General features: G+C 28.5%; 1 protein-coding gene across 4 annotated transcripts in view; it reads left to right on the forward strand.

Annotated features, from left to right (window-relative positions):
- The window catches only part of LOC107455573 (epsin-2), a 33,820-nt gene that overhangs the window by 6,018 nt on the left and 6,239 nt on the right, over positions 1–21,563 (forward strand). For all 4 annotated transcript variants that reach the window (XM_016073196.4, XM_043042610.2, XM_016073197.4 and 1 more), the window contains 6 exons: positions 2,631–2,864; positions 7,284–7,344; positions 8,679–9,010; positions 11,664–11,727; positions 17,765–17,854; positions 21,233–21,385. In XM_016073196.4, the coding sequence (XP_015928682.2) occupies positions 2,631–2,864; positions 7,284–7,344; positions 8,679–9,010; positions 11,664–11,727; positions 17,765–17,854; positions 21,233–21,385 (934 nt within the window). The remainder of the gene's footprint in view (positions 1–2,630; positions 2,865–7,283; positions 7,345–8,678; positions 9,011–11,663; positions 11,728–17,764; positions 17,855–21,232; positions 21,386–21,563) is intronic.

Below are 21,563 nucleotides of genomic sequence, written 5' to 3' on the forward strand. Positions count from 1 at the left end.
ATCTAAGTGGCTTTTTTTCTTTCCTTTTTCCCCTTTGCTATTAAATATTCTATTTATATTACTTGATATTTTTCTTAATGCTTTTTAAGCATTTCAGAACTAATAATCAAAAAATTTTGTCTGTTCTTTACCTTTTTTTTTCCTTAAAAAAAAAGGAAATAGTTATTAAAATGTAAAAGCACAATAACTTTTTTTTTAAGAATGTATCAGCATCAGTGTTGGGGTTTTGGACAGGACACATGGGTTTTTACTGTCTTTAAGTGTCCAAAACCTTGAACATTGGTAAAAGGTAAAAATTCTATATGTGTAACAATTGAACACCAAATAATAAATACATATTTTAATAAATATTTGTTTAATAGGAAAAGAGAAATTTTGAAGCTCCACAATTCATTGAACAAGAAAAATGAATACCTTTAAATATAAATAAATATGCTTTTAATACTGATAACTTATGTTTTTGCGTAAGGATAAATAATCCAATATAAAAAATAAGATTAAACTTTTTTTAATAAAGCAGAAACTTGTCTTCATCTTGTTTCTTGTTCAAAAATTAAAATTTTATTTATCACAATAAATTTTTTTTGAAATTGTGACATAGCTTGAGTAAATAGGTTTTTGGACAGGAAAACAGGCATTATTTGCAATAGCCCATGCTCTTTTTTTTATATAAATTTTGAGGAAAATCTGTTTAATTTTTTTAAATCATCAATTTGGTTTCAAACAGAGCTTGAAAATTATATTGCCCAACATGTTACAACTCCGACTAGATTGTAGGTTTAAAACCACATAACAGATTTTAGCTTCAAAACAAAAGGAAACTGATTTGAAGCCTCATTTTTTTAAAATATACAATGCTGTCTAAAGTCAGTACTATAAGGCTAACACATTTACAACTTGTGATTTACACGACTCATTTCCAGGGCTTGTATCTGTCCTGATATTCCTGATTTTAGTTTATGTTCAAAACATCCAATTTTCTATATTTTTGATATTTTATGATGAACTTTTATAGTCACACAATTATTGATGTGTCACTTTCACATGACTTTTAAAATTATTGATTACAGTAATCATATTATAGACATTTTAAATGGTTGAATTGAGAGATCATCTCTACTAAAACTACTTCTGTGTACGGAGGTGTTAAGTTGCATATTCACTGTGTTTTCATTTGGAGATTATTAAAAACCTTAATTAAAAATTATTCGATTAAGGAAATATGTATAGTGCTAAAGGAAATTAATTTGATTAAGGAAATATGTATATGGTATATGTATAATACTCAAAAAAAAATAATAATACGAATTTTTTAAAAAATGTCCCTTTTTTTTGCCTATTACGAAGCCTGCGTTTCAAAGGTCAGCAAATCTCTTACATAACCAGCATCCTATCTGCTACACTCTGAAAAAGAAAAAAGTGTGCCTCATTTTATTCATCTTAAGACTCTGATGTCAGAGGTGTTTGTATGACATCGAATCTCCCATCAGATGGATCTTTCAGATGAATTTAAAATTTCCTATCTGTTAAAGACTAAAGTTAATAGCTAGCTTGAAAATGAAATTTTCAAAAACATTTTTTACCTTTATTTGACTGGGCTTGAAATTATTTACTTAGAAATACTATTAAATACTAATTAAACACTTCTGATTTTCATGAAATTATTGAGATGCTGGATGTTGCTGATAAAAAGTACCAAAGATTAAAAACGAAAATATTGATTATATTTAATGAGGAATAAAATTTATTGAATTTAGTTATTGTTATTGAATATATCAACCCTGGTTTGATATTTGTGTTAGGTTTTATTTTACTTTTAATGTTGTAATAGAGATACAGAAATTGGCTATTTGGGATTCGTCCTTGGTGAGAATCCAAAGTCAATGATTCTTATAAACTTTAGAAGCTTACGGCCCAGGACTTCCAGATTTTTGTATCTAAAAGAGGGTCCCTATTTTAAAAAATACATATCTCCTATTTAAAGATATAGTTTATAAAATTTAAATTAATATGATTGGAAAGATTTCTTCAGAATTTCTACATTAATTGCCTTAAAAGATCAAAATCAGGTAGATCTTTTCCAATGATAATGAAACACACTTTATTCTTTTAGAATAACACTTCTTTAATGGTAGGATAGAACAGTATTATTGAAAACTGAATAATATGTATGTTACTTGAATGTAAAAGAATTTAAAAATAAACTAATAACTTTGTTAAAACATTCTAAATCTTTAGAAAGTACAAAATTTTATTTTTGAAAAAAATTGCATTTAATTGATACTCCAAAATTAAAATCAAAATGTTTGTAAAATTTTCTACCCTATAATTTTTCTATCAATGTGCACATTTTTTAGGTTCTATATCTATTGATAGTTAGACCAAACAAAGAATTTTATTAGTATTTTTTTTTATAGTTCAGTTTAATTTCAGTAACATAAATCTGCTGGTGTGCCATGTTTTTATTTTTTGCGTTAAAAAATAGTCTCCATTTTTTTTTCTTCATATTTGCTATGCTATCACATCCAAGCCAAATCACAAAAAAATGGAGCACTTTAACGCATATAATTTTGTTTGCATTGGGGACAAATAATAAACATTTAAAAACTGTTTTGTAATGTATTTTTCAGGTGACCCAACAGTGTAAGGAGAATATCTTTGCGATTCAGACCCTAAAAGATTTCCAGTACTTTGAGGAGAGTAAAGACCAGGGCATCAATGTTCGTGAAAAAGCAAAACAGCTGGTTGCCCTCCTGAAAGATGAGGAGAGACTGAAGAATGAAAGGGCTAGAGCTCTCAAAGCTCGGGAAAGATTTGCGCGGTCTACTTCGTATGTCAAACAACAAGACACCACTGTTCCAAAGGTCTCTTCTTACTTTCCTCTACAATTTTTTTTTTTTTTCAAAATGCTTTTGAGAGATGCAGTGTTTTTTGATAATAAATGCAGTAGAGCCCCGATTATCCGACTTTCCGTTTTAACCAAGCTATCAAAATATTTCAAGGAGTTTTTTATTCTAGTTTATTATTTTATTTTTAAAACTACTGCCGGGGAAAAAAATCTAAATTTTATCTTCCAAACACTCAGGAAGACGAAATCCAACAACTTGATCCGATGATCGTTAATATCGTCAATAATGAAAATTAATCTAGCCAAGATGCTGTAGACAGTGACAAGGAAAATCAACTTATAAAAATCTCTCATACAGATGGACTAAAACTCACCGGAAGTGCTATTGAATTAATAGAAGGACGAGAAGAGGCGACAACAGCCTTCCTGTGATCCCTAAAAATGGTGAAGTGTAGCTGAAAGAAAAGTGCCAAAGTAATGTCAAACAAAAAACAATTAAGGGCTTATTGAAGTAAAAACTCTTTCATTCTCGTAAAGAGTTTTTAATTATAATATGAATTGCATGTGGTGCACTCATATAAATTTTGTATTTGTTAAGCATATTACATTTATACCTACTCTTTCCTTTTTCATACTCTTCGAGTTAGACATGGTCCACATTAAGACGGATAGTCAGGACTCTACTGTAATAACTTAATTATTGATCAGTGTTATAAAAACAGTTCTGTCATCTAGTACACAAAACAACTACTCTTTGAAAAATATTTTACAGAGTGGTAAACAATTTGAAACTAAAGCTTTCCACAATTTTTGTTAAATTCGGCAACATTTTAAGAGCCTAACCAGAGGGCTGGAACAAAGTAGTGTTTCATATGAACTTTCAAATCATTTACATCTAGTGGTGTGAACATTGAAACTTAAATTTTGCTACCATTAAAAAAACTTTAAACCCTGTAAAAATAACGCTAACTTTTTGTTATCTTTTGCGAGACAATAAGTGAATCCAAATAACAGACTTCACCATGCATGCGTTACAATTGAAATGCTCAGTACCGCATATTGTTGCAAATTTTACAATGTCTTCAAAGTAAGAAGAAGAAGAAAAAATTCTGCTTGAGATTTTTTTTCAATAAAATTAAAATATGATAGGTTTTAAAAACATGTCCTTTAAAAAATAATTTCTTTTTTTTTTCTGTTTATACATTATTTGTATCTTTTTTTTTTTAAATGAGCACCTGATTTATGTTTGTTTTGAATGTAAAATTTGAGAAAATGTTATATTATTAAAATAAATTCTGAGTGCACAAAATAAAAAGCAGCCTGAATAACTTTTGATTGAATGAGCAGATTTTCACGTACTAGGACTCAATCTTAATAGTTCAGGAGGATATATTCAGGATTTCTTAATATTCAGGACCTTAAATTAATTAGTACAGATAATATTTTTAGTTTTGAAATCAGTCATAAAAATGTACTTTCTCTGAATAATCATGCTTTTTTTTTTTTTAATGGATGTCTATTTATTTGGGGTAAGGATTACAAATTCCTTGCCCTCAAAATATTGGGGTAGCCACAATCTGGAAAATGTGGTCCCAATGGTTTGTTCGGGAAAGTGGTCTAAATTTTAAACCCCTCCATGATAATTTTACTTTTTGTTTAGTTTGCAATATCTTGAGAATTTTGCATGTAAAATTAATTTTTAAAAACTATTTATTAATTTTTTTAATAATAGTATAAAATTTTTGAATTGTAAGATATAAAAAATTTTTCATCTCTTTATGGAACGTAATTTTATCTGACTAATTACCGAAATTTGGATGAAATAGATTTATTAGTTTTTGAGAAATTAAATTTTAAATATACTACTTTTTTTAAAATTGGATAACTCAAACTATTTGACCAACTCATGCTAAAACCATTTAAGGTTACATTTGGCTATTTAAAGTTACATAAAGTGAAACTTGCTTAGAAAAATTAACACTTTTAGCACAGAAACGAAAGATTTTTACATCATTTTAGAATGTGTAATTTAAAATTATTTTTTAATGACTATTAAAAAAAATAATTTATAAAATTAACAAATATTATTTTTTGCCTGGACTTATCTTTAAATAAACGAATTATGTATCTGTTTGCAAAGTATTTCAAAATATGCAAAAAATAAAATTAGCATTGAGGAGGCCTAACTTTTAACTGCTCTCCTGAACAAACTATTGGATCCTTATTTCCCAGATTACATATACCCCTCAATTTTGAGTGTCAGGAATCCAAATCCCTCAGGGGGATGGAGAGGTACTATTCATTCAGGAAAAGTGCGTTTTTTTACCTGATTTTGTAATTTAAAATATCCTCTACTTAATTAATTAACATATTTGCTATTGAGTCCTAGAACTCGAAAATCTGATCAGTAGATCAAAAGTTATTCAGGGCAGTCAGATTTTTTTCATGCACTCTACACCCTAAATGGTAAACTCTACATTTAACAAAATATTTTTTCCCTCAGAAATGTGAATCTATTTTCACAATTTTACTACTGTTAATTAAAATTTTTAAATTTACTCTTTGAGTTCCTTATAAATTATTTTCATTATAAATTTTTAAAAAAAATTAATTTGTTCAGCAAGCTGAATAAGTAATTGCTTGAGCATAAGTGACCTGATATTAAACAGTTATCTTAACAATTAAAAAAAAAAGAAGAAAAAAAGATGGAACAGCCTTTTTTTATCACAATTTTATGCCTCTAGGAAGGCTCAGGTGGTATCAAATTGATTTTAATAAAATACTGAGGAAAAAAGTATAGATTTTTATTTCATTTTTGAAAAGGTAAATGTTAATTTTTTTTCAAGGTTTTCTTTGGTGGCAAATTAGGGAATCTTGAGTATTTTTGGTACAGTCTTTGGTCCGTCTAAAGCAATACCATCGGTTCCAGCCAAATGTATGGAATAAAGCGGAAGGAGAGTGCAATATTCAATCTCAAATTCTAAATTTTTGCAAAATTTTACATATTAATGGTATTTAATGCATAGTATAATGTTTTTATTAAATAAACTCAGTTTTATGATCAATAAGCTATTATAATTTAAACTGTCTGTTAGTATCATAAAATACAAATGTCATTTAAAGTTATATAAAAATAAATCAATGTCAGTGAAAAGTTTGATGTAAATACTGAAATATAATTTGATCCTTTCCGAAAAAATCTGTCATTGAAGACTGTTTTTATACCCGTTTAATTCGTCAATTCATCAAAATTAGATTTTTCCTTTCAATTTTTACTAAGACTTTCATGACTTGAAAAATTCCTTTCTAATGCATTCAGATTTTTTTATTTTACTTATTTATTTTTTTCCAATCCTCGAAACTCAAGAAATTCCAAATTAATGCGCTATTTTAGTTTGGGAGTTTTTAAAACTTATTGTTTCCAAGATTCATTGTTTTTTTCTCCCGATTAATTCAAATCAATCCTTTTCGCTCTCAACTTTGCAACCCACTCAGAGTTATTCAGTGGATTAAGCAATAATTATTATACTTAAGAGAAAGATACATTGTACACTAGTGTGTTAGGTTTGTAAAACTTTTTCTCATCAAATTTAATAGCGCACCAGAAGGGGACCACAAGTCTTGACCACAAAACAAATCACTTGGTACCATTTTTGCATCCTAAATGATATGTGTATGAAGTAAATCAAAAAGGGGTGAAAAACCATTTGTTTACTTCAATGTATAACTGGCAGCATTAGTTTTTCAATTTAACTAACACCTGTTTAGACCAACTAATGAAGTCCCTATTGAAGTGACCACCTATTGTATCCTTATCTTAACTGAAAAATGGAAATTCCATTCTAGCTGGTGAGACATTTCTCAAAAATAATTTTTTTTTCTTCATTTCAGTACATCTCCTTTATGCACTTATGCGGGGACAAAAAGCAACAAATACCCATTTAAAAGGGGAGGTTTAATATCAAATGATTTGGTTCCATTAATTTTTATTCATATAAGCGGGTTATTCGATTATCCGATGTGCAATTAAGTGGGAACGACTGTATATTAATTTGTGGTTGAATCATATTATTGTATTAATTTGGATGCATACAATTTTAAGTTTTCATGCTTTTATCATTTACTGCCAATATTATTTTCATGCTTTTTTCTTCTTTTTTAAAAAATTTGTTGCATAGCTAGCTGGGTGTAATACTTTTTTAGAATTGTTCTAATCAGAAAAAACTGAAGGATTTTTTACTCTCAAATTGAGTATGTACCCTGTTGATCTAGATTTTTTTTAGTGTGCGATCTTCAATGAAAGATGTTTTCTTGTGTGTCGTTTGAAAGTGTTCTTTGATGAACCTTGCCCGCAAACTCATTGAATTTTAAATGCTTATCTCTTGTTTTTGATATTTTTCTAAGTAGTTTATTTATTTCAAACAATGATTTTCAGCAATTTGGGTCATCTGACTTCAGTCAAGGTTCTTACGACGAGGACATGCTCTCTCCTGGAGGTAAGAATCTCCCACAAAAAATAGTTTGTCATAGAACCTCAATATAACAACTGATTAAAATGAATTTACTTCCACAGTTGCTTTAGCAGTTAAAATATTAATTATTAAAATATTTTTTAAATATTTGCATTAAAATGTTTCTGAATGACTTGGATTTTAAGTGTACAAAGAAAGTAAAGTATAAGGTTAAACAAGGAAAGTTAATTACTAGTTTCATATGTTCAAAAAACTGCTATATTCAAAAAATAAATAATCTGGTATGTGTAATAATCAATATAAAAGTTAAAACACTTTTAAAAAAATCAGTAATTTCAACAATTTTTGTCAAAATTAGGTGGCAGCAAAAACTTAAAAAATTAGTTACAAGAGTCAAATTGATTGCAGAAAGATTTTCATTTTATCTAAGTCTGGTGATCATAATGACATTTTTCAATTAACATTTTGTTGTCTACTGTAAGTACCAAATAATGTATTATTATAATATTTATAATAACTTTATAGCAACTCTCGCATATTTTGAGGAATAATTATTAATGACCGACCTTCTAATTTCCACATTATTCTCTTAATATCTATTCTACTGGAAGCTTTTTTAAAAAAAGCTAACTACACTTGAAAGAAATTACACAGATCTTTTTTTCTGCAGGTTCATTTTGTTCAAGATATTTTCTATACCTTAATATTAATGTAGTAACAAAAGTATTAAATTTAATGACACACTTTGAAACCTGGGATAAAAATTAAGAAAATACAGTCATTGGTCTGAAGGAACAGTAACTAAAAGACATTGCTAGTCTGTATGTATTTTTACTGATTTGTTCACATATCTTTAATAGATTTTTTAAGGAAAAGGTTAATAAAGTGAATTTAAATGAAAAATTACAGTAAGAGAATAAGTAATATTCACAGTTATGATAGAATATGCTATTTTTTGACAGAAATCACTTACCAAAACACAGAACCAAAAATAAAAAAAGAAGATTGCATACTATACCTATACAATTGCTAATCTGAATGACTGCTGTTAATTATTCATGGTGGTCTGTGTCAAAATTTTAAGGCTCCGAAAATTTTAAAGACTGATTTTAATTTAAAACCTGGAGGCTACATATTTCTTTTTCATCATTAAATCTATCAACATAATTTATAAAATATTCAATGTTAATTCTGTACTAATTCAATTCTATAATATAAAATATACATTCTAAAAATTTTTTAATTTATTTAAAAAAATTTTATTCAAATGTTCTTGTGTCATTTAACTCTACATTTTTGCTCTTAAGATTAAATTGAGTAACTTGTTGCATTGCTGTTGTTAATGAGCTTTGTTGCAGCTCTTTCCTTGTCTGAGCTCGAACACGCTCGTCCACAGACGGCAGGGGAAGAGGAATTGCAGCTGCAGTTGGCTTTGGCGATGAGCAAAGAGGAGGCGGATCAGGCAGAGCGCATCAAGAGGAATGATGACCTCAGGCTCCAGATGGCTCTCTCTGAGAGTGAAGAGGAATTTAAGAAGAAAGTGGATACTCCGAACGAGAAGCAATCGCAGCTGCAACAGTCTTCGTCTGCCATGGAGGACTTGTTGGGGCTCAACTTGAACACGAATCCTAACAGCAACTCACCCACGCCATTGCTCGATCCTTGGGGATTGCCCATTACCACCTCTAAAGTAAGGAGTTCTTTAACCCATTCATGCCTGATTTTTTTCTCCAACTTATTCTATTGTATAGTTATGGCTGCAAGTTTGTCGCGGGAAAAAAGACCCCAAATTCGCGGGAAATTTTGAAAATTACACAAATTCTAAACATAAAAAAATTTATTATACAAATGGTGCAAAAGACGGAAATTGCGCAAATAATAAAGAAAGCTTGAAAATACACAACAAAAGTATTTCTTTGAATTTCAAGCAATATTAATATTTTCATTTAAATGAACAGAATTTTGGTGCAAAGTATTGTACAATGTCAGATTTTTCTCATTTATCTTTCGTCTTTCATAACTTAATACATTTTTATACTTAGAAAACTATCTTTCTGCGTCAGCGCTGTTTTTAGGCACCGACAAACTTCGAATTGCCACTTCTGCCAATTTTGGAGCATTCGGTATTTGATTTCCAAAACTCAATCAATTTTCCTTCACCAACGCGCAATTCCTTGACCGTTGCTTTGTAAGAAGTAATTGCTGTGAAAGCTCAAACATTCTACATTCAAACTACTAGTTACAAGTACTAACAACCTTACTAACTACTAGTCCCCCCCTTCATCTAAGAAACTGATCCATGTTTAAGAAATCACAAGAAGCCGCCTAGGAAAAGTTAACTGGATATGTAGAAAGGCAGTAGAAATTTCATTGCCCAGTGCAATAGCATGTATAACAATTTTTCTGCCAAAGATTTGATTTATAACATTTTCCTTCTTTTGTGATTCCAATTTCTTTTGTTCTCTTACTGACTTCAGGAAGGTAATTACCCTCCCTAAGTGTAGAAAGACCACCTTAGTTGTCAAGATTGTGATTGTCTCTTATCTCTGAATTATTTTCATGTCATTTTGCTATTGATTCACTCCCCTAAATATCTAATCAATTTTACGTGTTCAATTTAAGGTTCAGGAAAATAAAAAATTCTGTTTAATAAAAATAATAAATAAAAAAAAATCACATTTTAAGCAATTTTCGCGCAAGTCAAGACATATTGAGAAATTCGCGGATTTTAGGAAAAAGGATGACAATTTCGCGGAAATTCGCGCAGCGACAAACCTGCAGCCCCAATTATAGTAAATGGTGTCAAATGAACGTAAAAAATATTTTTTTTTAAGAACTTAAAAACTAATTACAGTATACTCTCGATATCTAAAACTTCAGTAGCTCGAAAACCTTGCTATTTCAAAAAAATATTTTTCCATTTCGCATTATGTATCCACCTAATGTTAATTTGAATTTCTATATTGAAGAGTTTCTTTTTAAAGCCTTGCCTGTTGAATTTTGTTCCAAAGAGAAAATAAATTTTTTCACTAAAATCACAATGTAAGTTCATTATAAGCCAATTATTTTCTATTTTTATGCACAATCATTTTTGTCCTTACCTTTTAAAAATAAAATTATAATTGTTGTATTTAGACTTATAGTCAACTATCTCTTCATGCTTATTTATTAGTAGTCATTCTTATGTTTCAGGACTCTGCTATTTAGGATATATTTTTCTACTCTTTAGAACATATTCAGTTCTTAACTTGTTATCGAGAGTGCACTATTTATTTTATAAAAATTTATTTTTTCCAATTTTGGGACTCTAAGCAAGAATGGGTATGAGTTTTTTCCCATCCCATATATTTGCATCCACTCACTTTGAAAAATTCCAGGCAGACATCTCCAACTAAAATACTTTTCCCTTTGCCAGCTATTAGCAATAATCAATAAATATTGCAAAAAGTACTGACAAGAAAAAATACTTAATGCCTGAAAGGAAGGAATACTGTTATTATTTTTTTTTAAAATTAAGTATTCCATCCTTTTTTACCCATTATGTTACTGGTACTACAGGAAGGGGGGTACATTATTTCCTTTCATAGCATGCCTTGTTTTTTTTACGTCTGTTTATATACTTGTTTTGAAATTTTAGTAAATTTCAAAATAAAAAGTGCTCTCTTCGTCTTATACACAGATAGGCTTATATTTGGAAATATACAGTACTTTTTTGTTGACCAAATTACAATGCATATAGATTCATGAATTATCTATTAAAGAACATATAAGACACAATTTACTGTTTCTCAGATTATTTTTAAAACAAAATAAAAGCATAAAACAATTTTTTTTTTTTTTTTTNTTTTTTTTTTTTTTTTTTTTTGCGAAATGATTACATTTTATTAGAAAGAGCCTCCAAGCATTGAGTCCCTAGACATTATTCTGAAATTTCCTTGCTGCTGCTTAAAGTTTAGAAAAAGACAGAATTTGTAAAAAAAAGTGTTGAAAAATGATTTTTTTTTACATTTGTTTATTAGTTTGACTATTATTAGTCATTACTTCTGCTAAAAAATAACACATCTTTTATTACACAAAATTATTTTGAGAGTTTTGATAAAAGCGAGTTTCTAGAATGATGAATCTAAAATAATTTGAAAATATTGGTTATTTGAAGTAGGATTGCACCAATTACAAAAAGTTATATTTTATTTATCATTTTTTCTACGAAAATATTATATTTTACCCTTTTTTTTTTTGTCCTAGTGTTTTTTAAATTATTTATATAAATAGAGTGTTACTCTTTAGAACTATTTTTTGCAATTCTATTTAGTTTTTCTTTTAATTTTACTTTTTTTTTGTAGAATACAGCTGATCTCAACGTTTGGGATTCTCCAGATTCATTACCTGAGAAAAATCACAATATTGGTAACTAATTAATCATTTTACTTGTTTTTTAAATTATATGTTTGTTGTTTAGCAGTAATTTCTTTCATCATCATCATAGTTGGCCAGTCCATTTTGGGCCAATGCCTTCCTCTGAAGACTTCTCCATAATGACTTCCGATTTAGTAGTAATTTCTTTACTGACTTAAATCATGATGACATTAAAGTATATTTAAACTTTTTATGAAAGTATCATTGGCCAAACTTTAAATTTTTAGCTAATAGTCAGGTATTACAATGTAATAGTTAATAATTTAAATTATTCTGTAATTTTTGATAAAGCTGTGCCCTACTATCTATAATTTGATTCTTTTTTATTAGAGATTTTGCAATAATTGTTAATTTAACTGTAGTTAAAGAGATGACTCAGTTAAGGTGTCAAATGAATATATCCCTGCTTTGACCCCAGGAGCTAGAGGGTTAAGGTTTGGTTTGACCATTTCCATACTATGTATATATAGATAGATAGTTAGTAGAAAATCCTGTATCCAGGATCACAGAGACTTCTGTAAGTCCGAAAAATAGATTTTTCCGGATAATGCACAGCTTGCAATGCAGGTCAGGGAAAACCTGGAATTGTCAGAGAATTTTATTTTAACTCAAAAAAGCAGGGAAAGTTGCAATTTTTTACAAAAGACCTTGAAAATCCCTATATCATACCTATAAAATAACCATTAGAATTATCAGTAACAGTAATCAGTTATTGAGATTCAATTTAAGTAATTCTAACATCTATTATAATTATTTTATATAATTCCACTTTTTAGAGAAACTTTTCCATGTTTCTTTTCTCATTCTATTATATGTTTTTGCTCACAAAATCTAAAATTTGACATTACAGATAAAACATCAAAGTTTTCTGATGAAAAATTGCATGGTATAGATATGGTATGGATTTTCATTGACATTTACCTGGAAAAATCAAGGATTTTTTTTCTTTCTAAAATTGAGTGGGAACCCTGTAATAGGTGTTAAACTCGTACAGCACCAAATACAGTAGAGAACCATTTATCCGGTATCCAGATAACCGGGAAAAATTTTGATCGGTTTTCCCGTCATTTTAAACTAGAACGATTATGAGAAAAAAGCTGAAATTGAACTCATCCTTGAAGTTGAGTAGAGGAAAATGTAAGGAAGGGGAGAATTTTTTCCCCCATTTACCCAGAGAAACGTCATTTCCTCAGTGACCTTGAAGGCAGGGAAGGGAGGAATGTTTTATTTTCTCCTTTAGGCTGTCAATCAAGCTCAAGGGTGTAGCTTGCTGATTTTGTTTTCTGCTTGATACACAAGGGGGGGGGAATGCATTGCATGCATATCAGTGAACCGAAGATGAAAGAGAAAAATATATTTATCTATTTGACATCGATTAATAAAAATAAAATCTTTTTCTTCTGAATAAATTCTCATTCTTTGGAAGTGCGGTATCATTTGCAAGTTTTTATTGATGTGGAATCACATCTGCTGTAATTAAATATCGTGTTTTTATCAACAAAAAAAAATAATAAAAGGAGAATTGTTTATTAATTTAAACATAAGATTATTTTATGAAGCAGATTGCAGTTTTGTTTTTCTGATTCTACTATGTTTGATTTATTTTTTCTTTTCGTGATAAATTTCTCACTCAATAAATTAATTCTTTTTATTCATAAATTTTATCATTAGGTTTTTTTTTTTAAATTCCCTTGATCTTGCCTTGTTCCGGGCTTTAATATTTATGCTAATGCCTTTTTCAACTATCGTTTCGGTTTGATAATTTTCAAGAGTTTTTATTTAGATTAATAAGTTTTCCTTTTATTTTATCGTTTCCCCCGTATAATTAGGTATGAAATATATTGCGTTATTTAACCATTGGTTTTGTTTATAATAGTTTATTTAGGAATTGTAATTATTTTTAAAAAATAAATACGAGAATTTTGTATTTTTTAAACTTATTTTTCTACCATTTTTTTTTCTTTTTAAACTTATAGGAGTACCTTTTTTTTTCTCTTACTTTATGCATTACACTTTTTCCTTGTAATTCGGGTTCGATAAAACATCGATTAACGACACTTTTTGGTCGATCCAGAAAACCGGGAAATTCAGACATCAGGGATAGCGATGGTCCCGAGCATCCCGTATAATTGGTTCTCTGCTGTATCACAGTTATGTAACAAAAATGTGATTTATACATCTTTCTACGGTTGCAGAAACGTTACTAAAAGTTGCAATCAAATTGATATCACAATTTGATTCCATAGAGCTTACAATTAGGTAACAGGAATCGGTATCGGATACAGCTGTAAACATGAGCCGCAGTTTGCGAAATGTAGTCCAATTAATTTATTCATGTGAGCTGTCAAAATTTTTAATCCTTAAATGTTTAACAAACTTTTTGATCATAGATCTAAAACTAATAGCGCAATTAAATTCTTGAAACTTGTTTACCCATAGGTAGATGAAAAAATTTTTTTTTAATTATTTATATTTCATTTAATACTATTTGAAAAAATTTTTGAATATTCATACACATTTTTATAATTTTTTAAAAATATATTACAAAATCCAAGTTTTGAACAAAATTAATTTAATAATTAGAGTGAAAAATTTTTTAAAAAAAGTCATATTTTTAATTTTTCGAAATCTTTTTAACCGATTTATCCAAATTTTGCATTTTAATATTTGAAATTACATAGTTTTAAATGAAGCAAAAGCTTGTAAGGTTTACAATTTAAACCTTTATTCAGCTATTATTAAAAAAATATAAATAATTTCAAAAGTTCTTTTTTTATGAAACTATCTTTGGATTAGAAAGTTTCATAAGTGGGGGAAGAATTAACTGAAATAGTCAATTAGCTCTAGATCTATGACCAAAAACATCAGGAAAAAAAAGACATTTTTCTTCAGTACATTCTTGTTTCTGATTTTGTAATTTAATTTATAGTTAGCACTAAATTAGCATATTTGAGATTAACTCTTTGAACCATTGAAACAAGTCTCTTCTAAAAGTTATTCTTTATATCTTTTTTATTCACTGACTGTATTAGGAAGTTTGGCTCTTTCTTAAAAAAAGTTCTTTCTTTGAAAATAATAATTATTGCATTTAAAAAAAACTGAGGTGCAAGCATATATTCAATGCAATTTTATTTTTTTATAATTATATATAGAATAAAAAGTTAGGGATGTAACGAATAGTGATTTGGCCAAATACTGAATATTCTGATGAGACAATCCGCCGAATAGCAACATTTTTTTTAAAAAATCATTAATAAACATTATTTTTTATATAGAAATAAGATAGGAGAGATTAGCAAGGTTAAGAAAATAGTCAAAACTTACCTGTATTATTGGTATGGGGTAAAGGGGAAAAACCCTTTATAGAAATGTTTAGGATGGTGCGTAGCATTTTTAAAAAGTGCTTATAGGTGCTTATTTTCTTTTTTTAAAAACCCTCAAAGGTGCTTTTTTTCTTTTTTTAAAAACCCTCAAAGGTGCTTTTTTCAGTGGGTTTTTTAAAAAAAGTGTTTAATATTTCCTTTTTCGAAAAAGAATTTTTTTTGGTACCATGTCAATTTACTACACGTATTATGCAAACGCGTGCTTTTCAGATTGTTCTATTCAACGTTTTGACAATTCATTCAACCACAATCCATTTCAGTGTACTATTGATCTGAAAATGCGAATCATTTTACATCTTTGATGAAATACTTGCGAGCCCACATGTGCGCCTACTGAGTTGGTTTCGGAGAGATTCTTGTACTCACATATGCATTGCTGTATTTTGCTAGATATTCTCCATTTCAGGCTTCATTTTCCACCCTTTCAAATCGAACCGAAAAAGCTTTCGATCTTTTTATGGTAGCTAATATAATCAAGAAAAAAGTTCTTTGTTAGAAACTAGTTATTTTATTATGATTATGTAAGTCTTAGAAAATTATTTTGCCTTTTATTAATGTATATAGTGCTTAAAAATATTTTTTGAGTGCTTAAGAAGTACTGAAAAGGTGTTTATTTTTTGTTGAAAGATTTGACTACACACCCTGAATAAAGATAATTATATATTAAGATAATTAGAAATATTTAAGATAAAAGATAAGCTAACAGCTTTTGAAAGAAGTTTTATAGTTGCAAGAAAAGGAAAAAAAAATATATCTTCCTAATTCTTAAAACAAAGCCTTAATGCTAAAAAAAAAATATTTTCCGTAAAAAAATTATCCATGAAACATTTAAAGAGATGATATCTATCAGAAACGCTTTTAAAAATGCAGTGCTATCATAAAAGGCCCATAAAAAAACAACTATTATATACTAAAGGAAAGCAGAAAAATAAAAATCTATCCTAATTTTTGAAAGAAAATTTTAAAGCTAAGCATTTAAGTTATCCAATTACCGTATTTTCAAGAAAAAAATGACTAAATAGCATACGTCCAGAGCTTCGAAAAGTGTGAGGAAAAATAAAATCACAAAATATGTAGTAAATACTGTGTGTTTTATCTCTGAAATAAAACACCTATTAAATCACTTCAAAAAAATATATATATAATTGATGAATCTAATGAAGCCTTTCATTTATGCATCTATTAAAAAGACATTTATAAATGGATACTAGACTCTGATTTCCTATCAAGGATACAATATACGTTTTTAATTTTGATTAATGAAAGTAATCGTTGTTTCTCTACCTTTTTGACCATAGATAATGCCACCTAGGATAAGAATAGGTGGTCCCGTCACTCTTATTTCATTAATAGAAAATTCAAAATGTTTCGACTGTATTAAAATTAATCATCTCCTGGGGACTTTTGATGTTTATTGTCAATGCAGGGTTGCCACAGGCGACTAAAATGCAACTGTTTTTGGCGTTAGGGGACTTACTTTTGCCTGAAAAGCAACTATTTTCAGGAAAAGGTGACTATTGGAAAATTTTTCTGTACTCGTAGCGATGTTTTTTTGAAAATCATAAATTGGGTTGAAAACCTGCGTCCCTCGGAAGCTTCTGAGCGCACTGAGTTTTTTTTCTTAAAAAATAAAAAATATTTTAAATTGCAAATTTTAGTCATCCCTTTTTAATTTGTTCAATTTGCACAAATTACATTGTAAGCCTGTTTCGCTTCTCGATCACCTTTTCAACGATTATTGCTACGAAATTTCGCATGATTTTAAGAAACCCTACTTTTAATATGATATTACGGTGCATGAAATATATATATATTTGCTAAAACAATTATTAGTAAAAGGGAAATTTTTTTAGAAAAAGTATGTCGTTTTAATGAAAAAGTCTTTTTTGAATGAGTTCTTATAATTAAAAGTTTTTAGTTTTCTGTTAATATACAAATTTTTTTATGTTAAAAATTTAGTGCTAGAACACTAGCGTTTATAAGAAAATTATCATATTTGCCTCCAACTTGACTGAATGGATCATTGTATATGACAATGAAGTCATTTAATAAAATTTTAGTCATATTATTGAAAAATTTTGGTTCTTATTTAGGCAACTATTGTCATAGTTTTCTTCAACTATTTTCATAGTTTTCTTCAACTATTTTCATGTTTTAGGCTATTAAAAGCAACTATTTTGTTCATTTTTTCTGTGGCAACCCTGTCAATGGAAAAAATGTTTGTTTGGACAGCTTAAAAATGTCCAAAGCCGTTTTCGGAGTGCGGATCTTTTTTTAGTTCCAAAACTAGAAAAAAATTTTACAGTTTCTCTACTAATTGAAGCAGGTCACTTTCCATAGCATTTTAATAAACATTGCTGTAATTTTCGTTTGCATTCTGTGACGGCTACCCTTGCTTATACCCTATTGACACCTTTCTATGTTCGTTCATTATCAAGAATTTCATTGTTTGTTATCTATTGAGTCATCAACAATAAGATGTGTCTCTGAAAAATCAGTGTGAGTGCTGTTGCCACTGAGTGAGTTATATTATGAGCACTTAACATTGCTTTCTAGAAAATCAAATTTCCTTTTGCAACAATTAATTAAGGAGAAACATTTAGGCACTCTCTTAATTTTATTATAAATGTTTTGTTTTTTTCCAGTGAAAAATGATCCATGGAGTCCATCTTTAGAAAATACAAATGGCAGTATGAATTCAAATGAAGATTTTACTGCATTGCAAGAAAATATTAGTAAGTTAACTTCTTTATTCTTCTACACTATGGCTTCCTGTTGTATGATTATACAGAGACTTTAAACGACTCAGAGAGTTATAATTTTTTATTTTTAAATTTTTTATTTTTTTTTCAAGCAAAAAAACTTGACATTACTATATTGTATAACTGCCAACTTCTGATATTTTTTCTAAAATTCTATTTTTATATATTTAAATTCTCACAAAATTAATGCTTTTCTTTTCCTATCCTGGATTTAATTTTTTTTTTTTTAAGAGTTACAGCATCAATAATAAATTAAACATATTTATAAATACAGCATACTCTCAATATCTCGTAAGCCTTCGTATGTCAAAAAAAAATGTTTTTTTCCCTTCGCATTATATATCTACCTAATATTAATTTCAATTCCTATGTCAAAGAGTTTCTTCTCAAAACCTTGTTATGTCAAATTTTTTCGAAATGGAAAATGAATTTTTTCAGAAAAATCACAATGAAAGTTTATTGTAAACCAATTATTTTCTATTTAATGCACAATTATTTTGTCCTTACCTTTTAAAAATAAAATTATCTGTCATGCCTCCATGTTGTGATGGCACTGTCATCAAGGTAGATATTGTAAAAAGACAGAGGAGGGAATGCTCTGATATAGAGCGGAAGTGAATTGTTTAGGTGTCTTGGTTATATTAATTTTCTAATCTTTTACCATTGTTAATAAATGTTTCTTTTGTGTTNTGACCAATTGTGTTTTTGGGAAGCATCTGAGTGAAGAAGGGAAAAGGAGGAAAAAATATACATAATATCATATTATCATTGTTGTTTTTAGACTTACAGTCAACTATCATTACATACGTAGTTATTAGTATTAATTCTTATGTTTCATAACTCTGCTTTTTAGAGTAATATTTTAGAATATATTTTTCTATTTTTAGAACGTATTAGTTCTGAATTTGTTATTTCGAAAACTCGCTATCTCTCAAATTTTTTAGCACCCTTTGAACTTTATGATATCGAGAGTATACTGTACATGATAGTTATACAACAGTGGGTTTATTAGGTTTAGGAATGAAAAAGCCTTCAATTGTAATCCATTTTTCCTCAGACTACCACTTAAAAAAGATTATCCTTGTAAAGGGTATGATAATTATGCCATTTTCAAAATTTTTTCTTTGTTACTCTCCCTTTTAATCATAGTGGTTAATTTCTCTGTATTTACCAGCATATGAAATAGTACTATTGCTCTTATCTAACCTGTGGCAATCAAGATTTACTGTACTCCTAATCTTACTCTTGAAGTATATAACTTCAATTATTTTGATAATTCTAAATGACCAGCTTATTAAGGTTTAGAAAAAACTTGTTTCAAAATCGCAAATATGAGCGTAGCCCTTAAGTTTTAAAAAATCTAATTAATTATTCTCATCTTTTCTTCTGATGTGTGATTTTACTTTTGCCATAGTAACATAAGAAATAAATGAATTTCCTAAAAAACACCTTTTTGGATTTCAATAAAAATTATAAGCCAACTAATTTCATTCATGTTGGTATCAATATTATAATATTAAAGCAGAATCATCCTCAATTTGAATTCAGCTTTTATCTTTGTGTTAATTCTTTGAAAATATCGTTATTAGCATGCAAATGGATAATTTTAAGGATGACCTTACTGTTTTTAAGCAGGCTTTTATAATGATTTGTGTTTATTCATTAAAATTCTATTGAATCTCGCTGGGCCACAGGTTAGAAGTCTGGCATCATCCGTTATATCTATATATAAGTTGCTATTGTTGTATTGTGCACTAGAAAAGAACAGACTTTCCTGAATAACTTTTGATTGGATTTTTCCCTTTTAGGTCTCAGCTGTTCGAGAGCAGACTTCAAACACACTTATTAATGAGTGCAGACAATATTTTAAGTTAAGAAATCAGATACAAAAACATACTTTCTTGGGAACAAGCATACCATTTTTTTCAGCTGATTTCTGACACCCAAAATACGAGAACTATGATCCCCATAGTTTCATCAGGAGAGCGATCCAAAGTTTACACCCCTTAATGCTAGTTTTACTTTTTATGTCTTTTACCATATCTTGAGATTACTTTCTAGAAAGTTTTTAAGGAAATTGAACTTTTAATAAATATTTATTATTTCATTATTAATAGTCGAAAAAATTTTGAGTTGTAACATGTAAGAAATTTTACGTCATTTTAAACATTGTAATTTTATATAGCAAAATACGAAATTTGGGCGAATTTAATTGAATAGTTCCTGAGAAATCGAATTTTGAATGATTGAATTTTAAATTCGATTTCTCTGTTTCACCAATTTTGTACTTTGGTATGTGAAATTACATTCTTTAAATTATGTAAACATATGTGTACTTTGAAATTAAAAAAATTCTTTGACTATTATTAAATAAAATAATAAATATTTATTTAAAGGATTTTTATCTTTGGAATTGGCAAATCTTATAATTAAGTGCAAAAAGTTTTCTATTTGCTTAAAAAGTTCTTGAGATATGGCAAAATACCAAAAAGTAAAATTAGTATTAAGAACTCCTAACTTTTGATTGCTTTCCTGACCAAACTATGGGGACCATATTTTCCAGATTGTGGCTAGCCTGTATATTTTGCTTGTCAGAAACCCGAATCCATGAGAAGAAGATATGTTTTTATTCAGATAAATTACATTGTTATGTCTGATTTCGTAACTTAAAATATCGTCTGCGCTATGTATTTAACATAGTTAAATTCACCCTCGAACTGTTAAGATTGATTCCTAGATTGTGAAAATCTGATCATTAGATCAAAAGTTATTTAGATTGTTCCTTTTTATTATTTTATTTTTTTTAGCACACTGTACAGGACAATTCAAATCCTCAGAGACCAGAAGAAAAAAAATTCAAAATGTCTAAAACTTGAATAACATATGTTTTCTCAAACAGAAGAGAGAATTATTAAAGGTTTACTTTTTAATCAAAGGTTTTGTATACGGTTTAAAATAGAAACCTTATATAAAAATGGCGCTATATTTTTTCATTAAATTATGCATTGCATTTAGGCATATTTATTCTTCACTTTTTTTAAAAAAAGAATAAGTACAAATTTCACTTATCCAATCTTTGATTGATGCAGAACTATCTATATTTATGAAGCCTCTGCAGCTATGACAGACTTTTAAACAAAAGGATTCTGCCCTTTTTATTTTTGAAACGACAATCTTTGTAGTTTCTGTGTAATTTTCTTGAAAGATCATTATTTTATTATTAAAACTTATGCCATGTTCTTCCTCTCATTGCTAATGTTATGCGATTACATGGATAAATATTTCTTTGCATTTAGTTTGTATGTTTTCAAATAAAATAAAGGAGCTAAATTTTTATTATTTAATGTTTAGGCTCCTTTGATATGATGAACATGAGAAAGTCGATATCTGCCGATGTGTCATCATCATCCAAAGACGGTGTTAGATCTTTAGATGCTTTCTTAAGTGGTACTGAATCTACACTAATCAATTTCGATCCTTCGGCTCCTCGTTCTAGAACACTTGGTAAGTATATGCACTCCCTGGTTTCAAGATATTTAAAACATAAGAGTGGTGTAAGTAATAATTATATCAAATTTATGAACTGCGATGGCTCAAGAGATAGAGCATGTTTGTCTTCCATTGAGGTGAACTGGGTTTGAATCCCAGCAATGGCTGGTCAATATGAATTCGGCACCCGACT

This window comes from Parasteatoda tepidariorum, chromosome 9, assembly GCF_043381705.1.
Source record: "Parasteatoda tepidariorum isolate YZ-2023 chromosome 9, CAS_Ptep_4.0, whole genome shotgun sequence".
Lineage (NCBI taxonomy): Eukaryota > Metazoa > Arthropoda > Arachnida > Araneae > Theridiidae > Parasteatoda > Parasteatoda tepidariorum.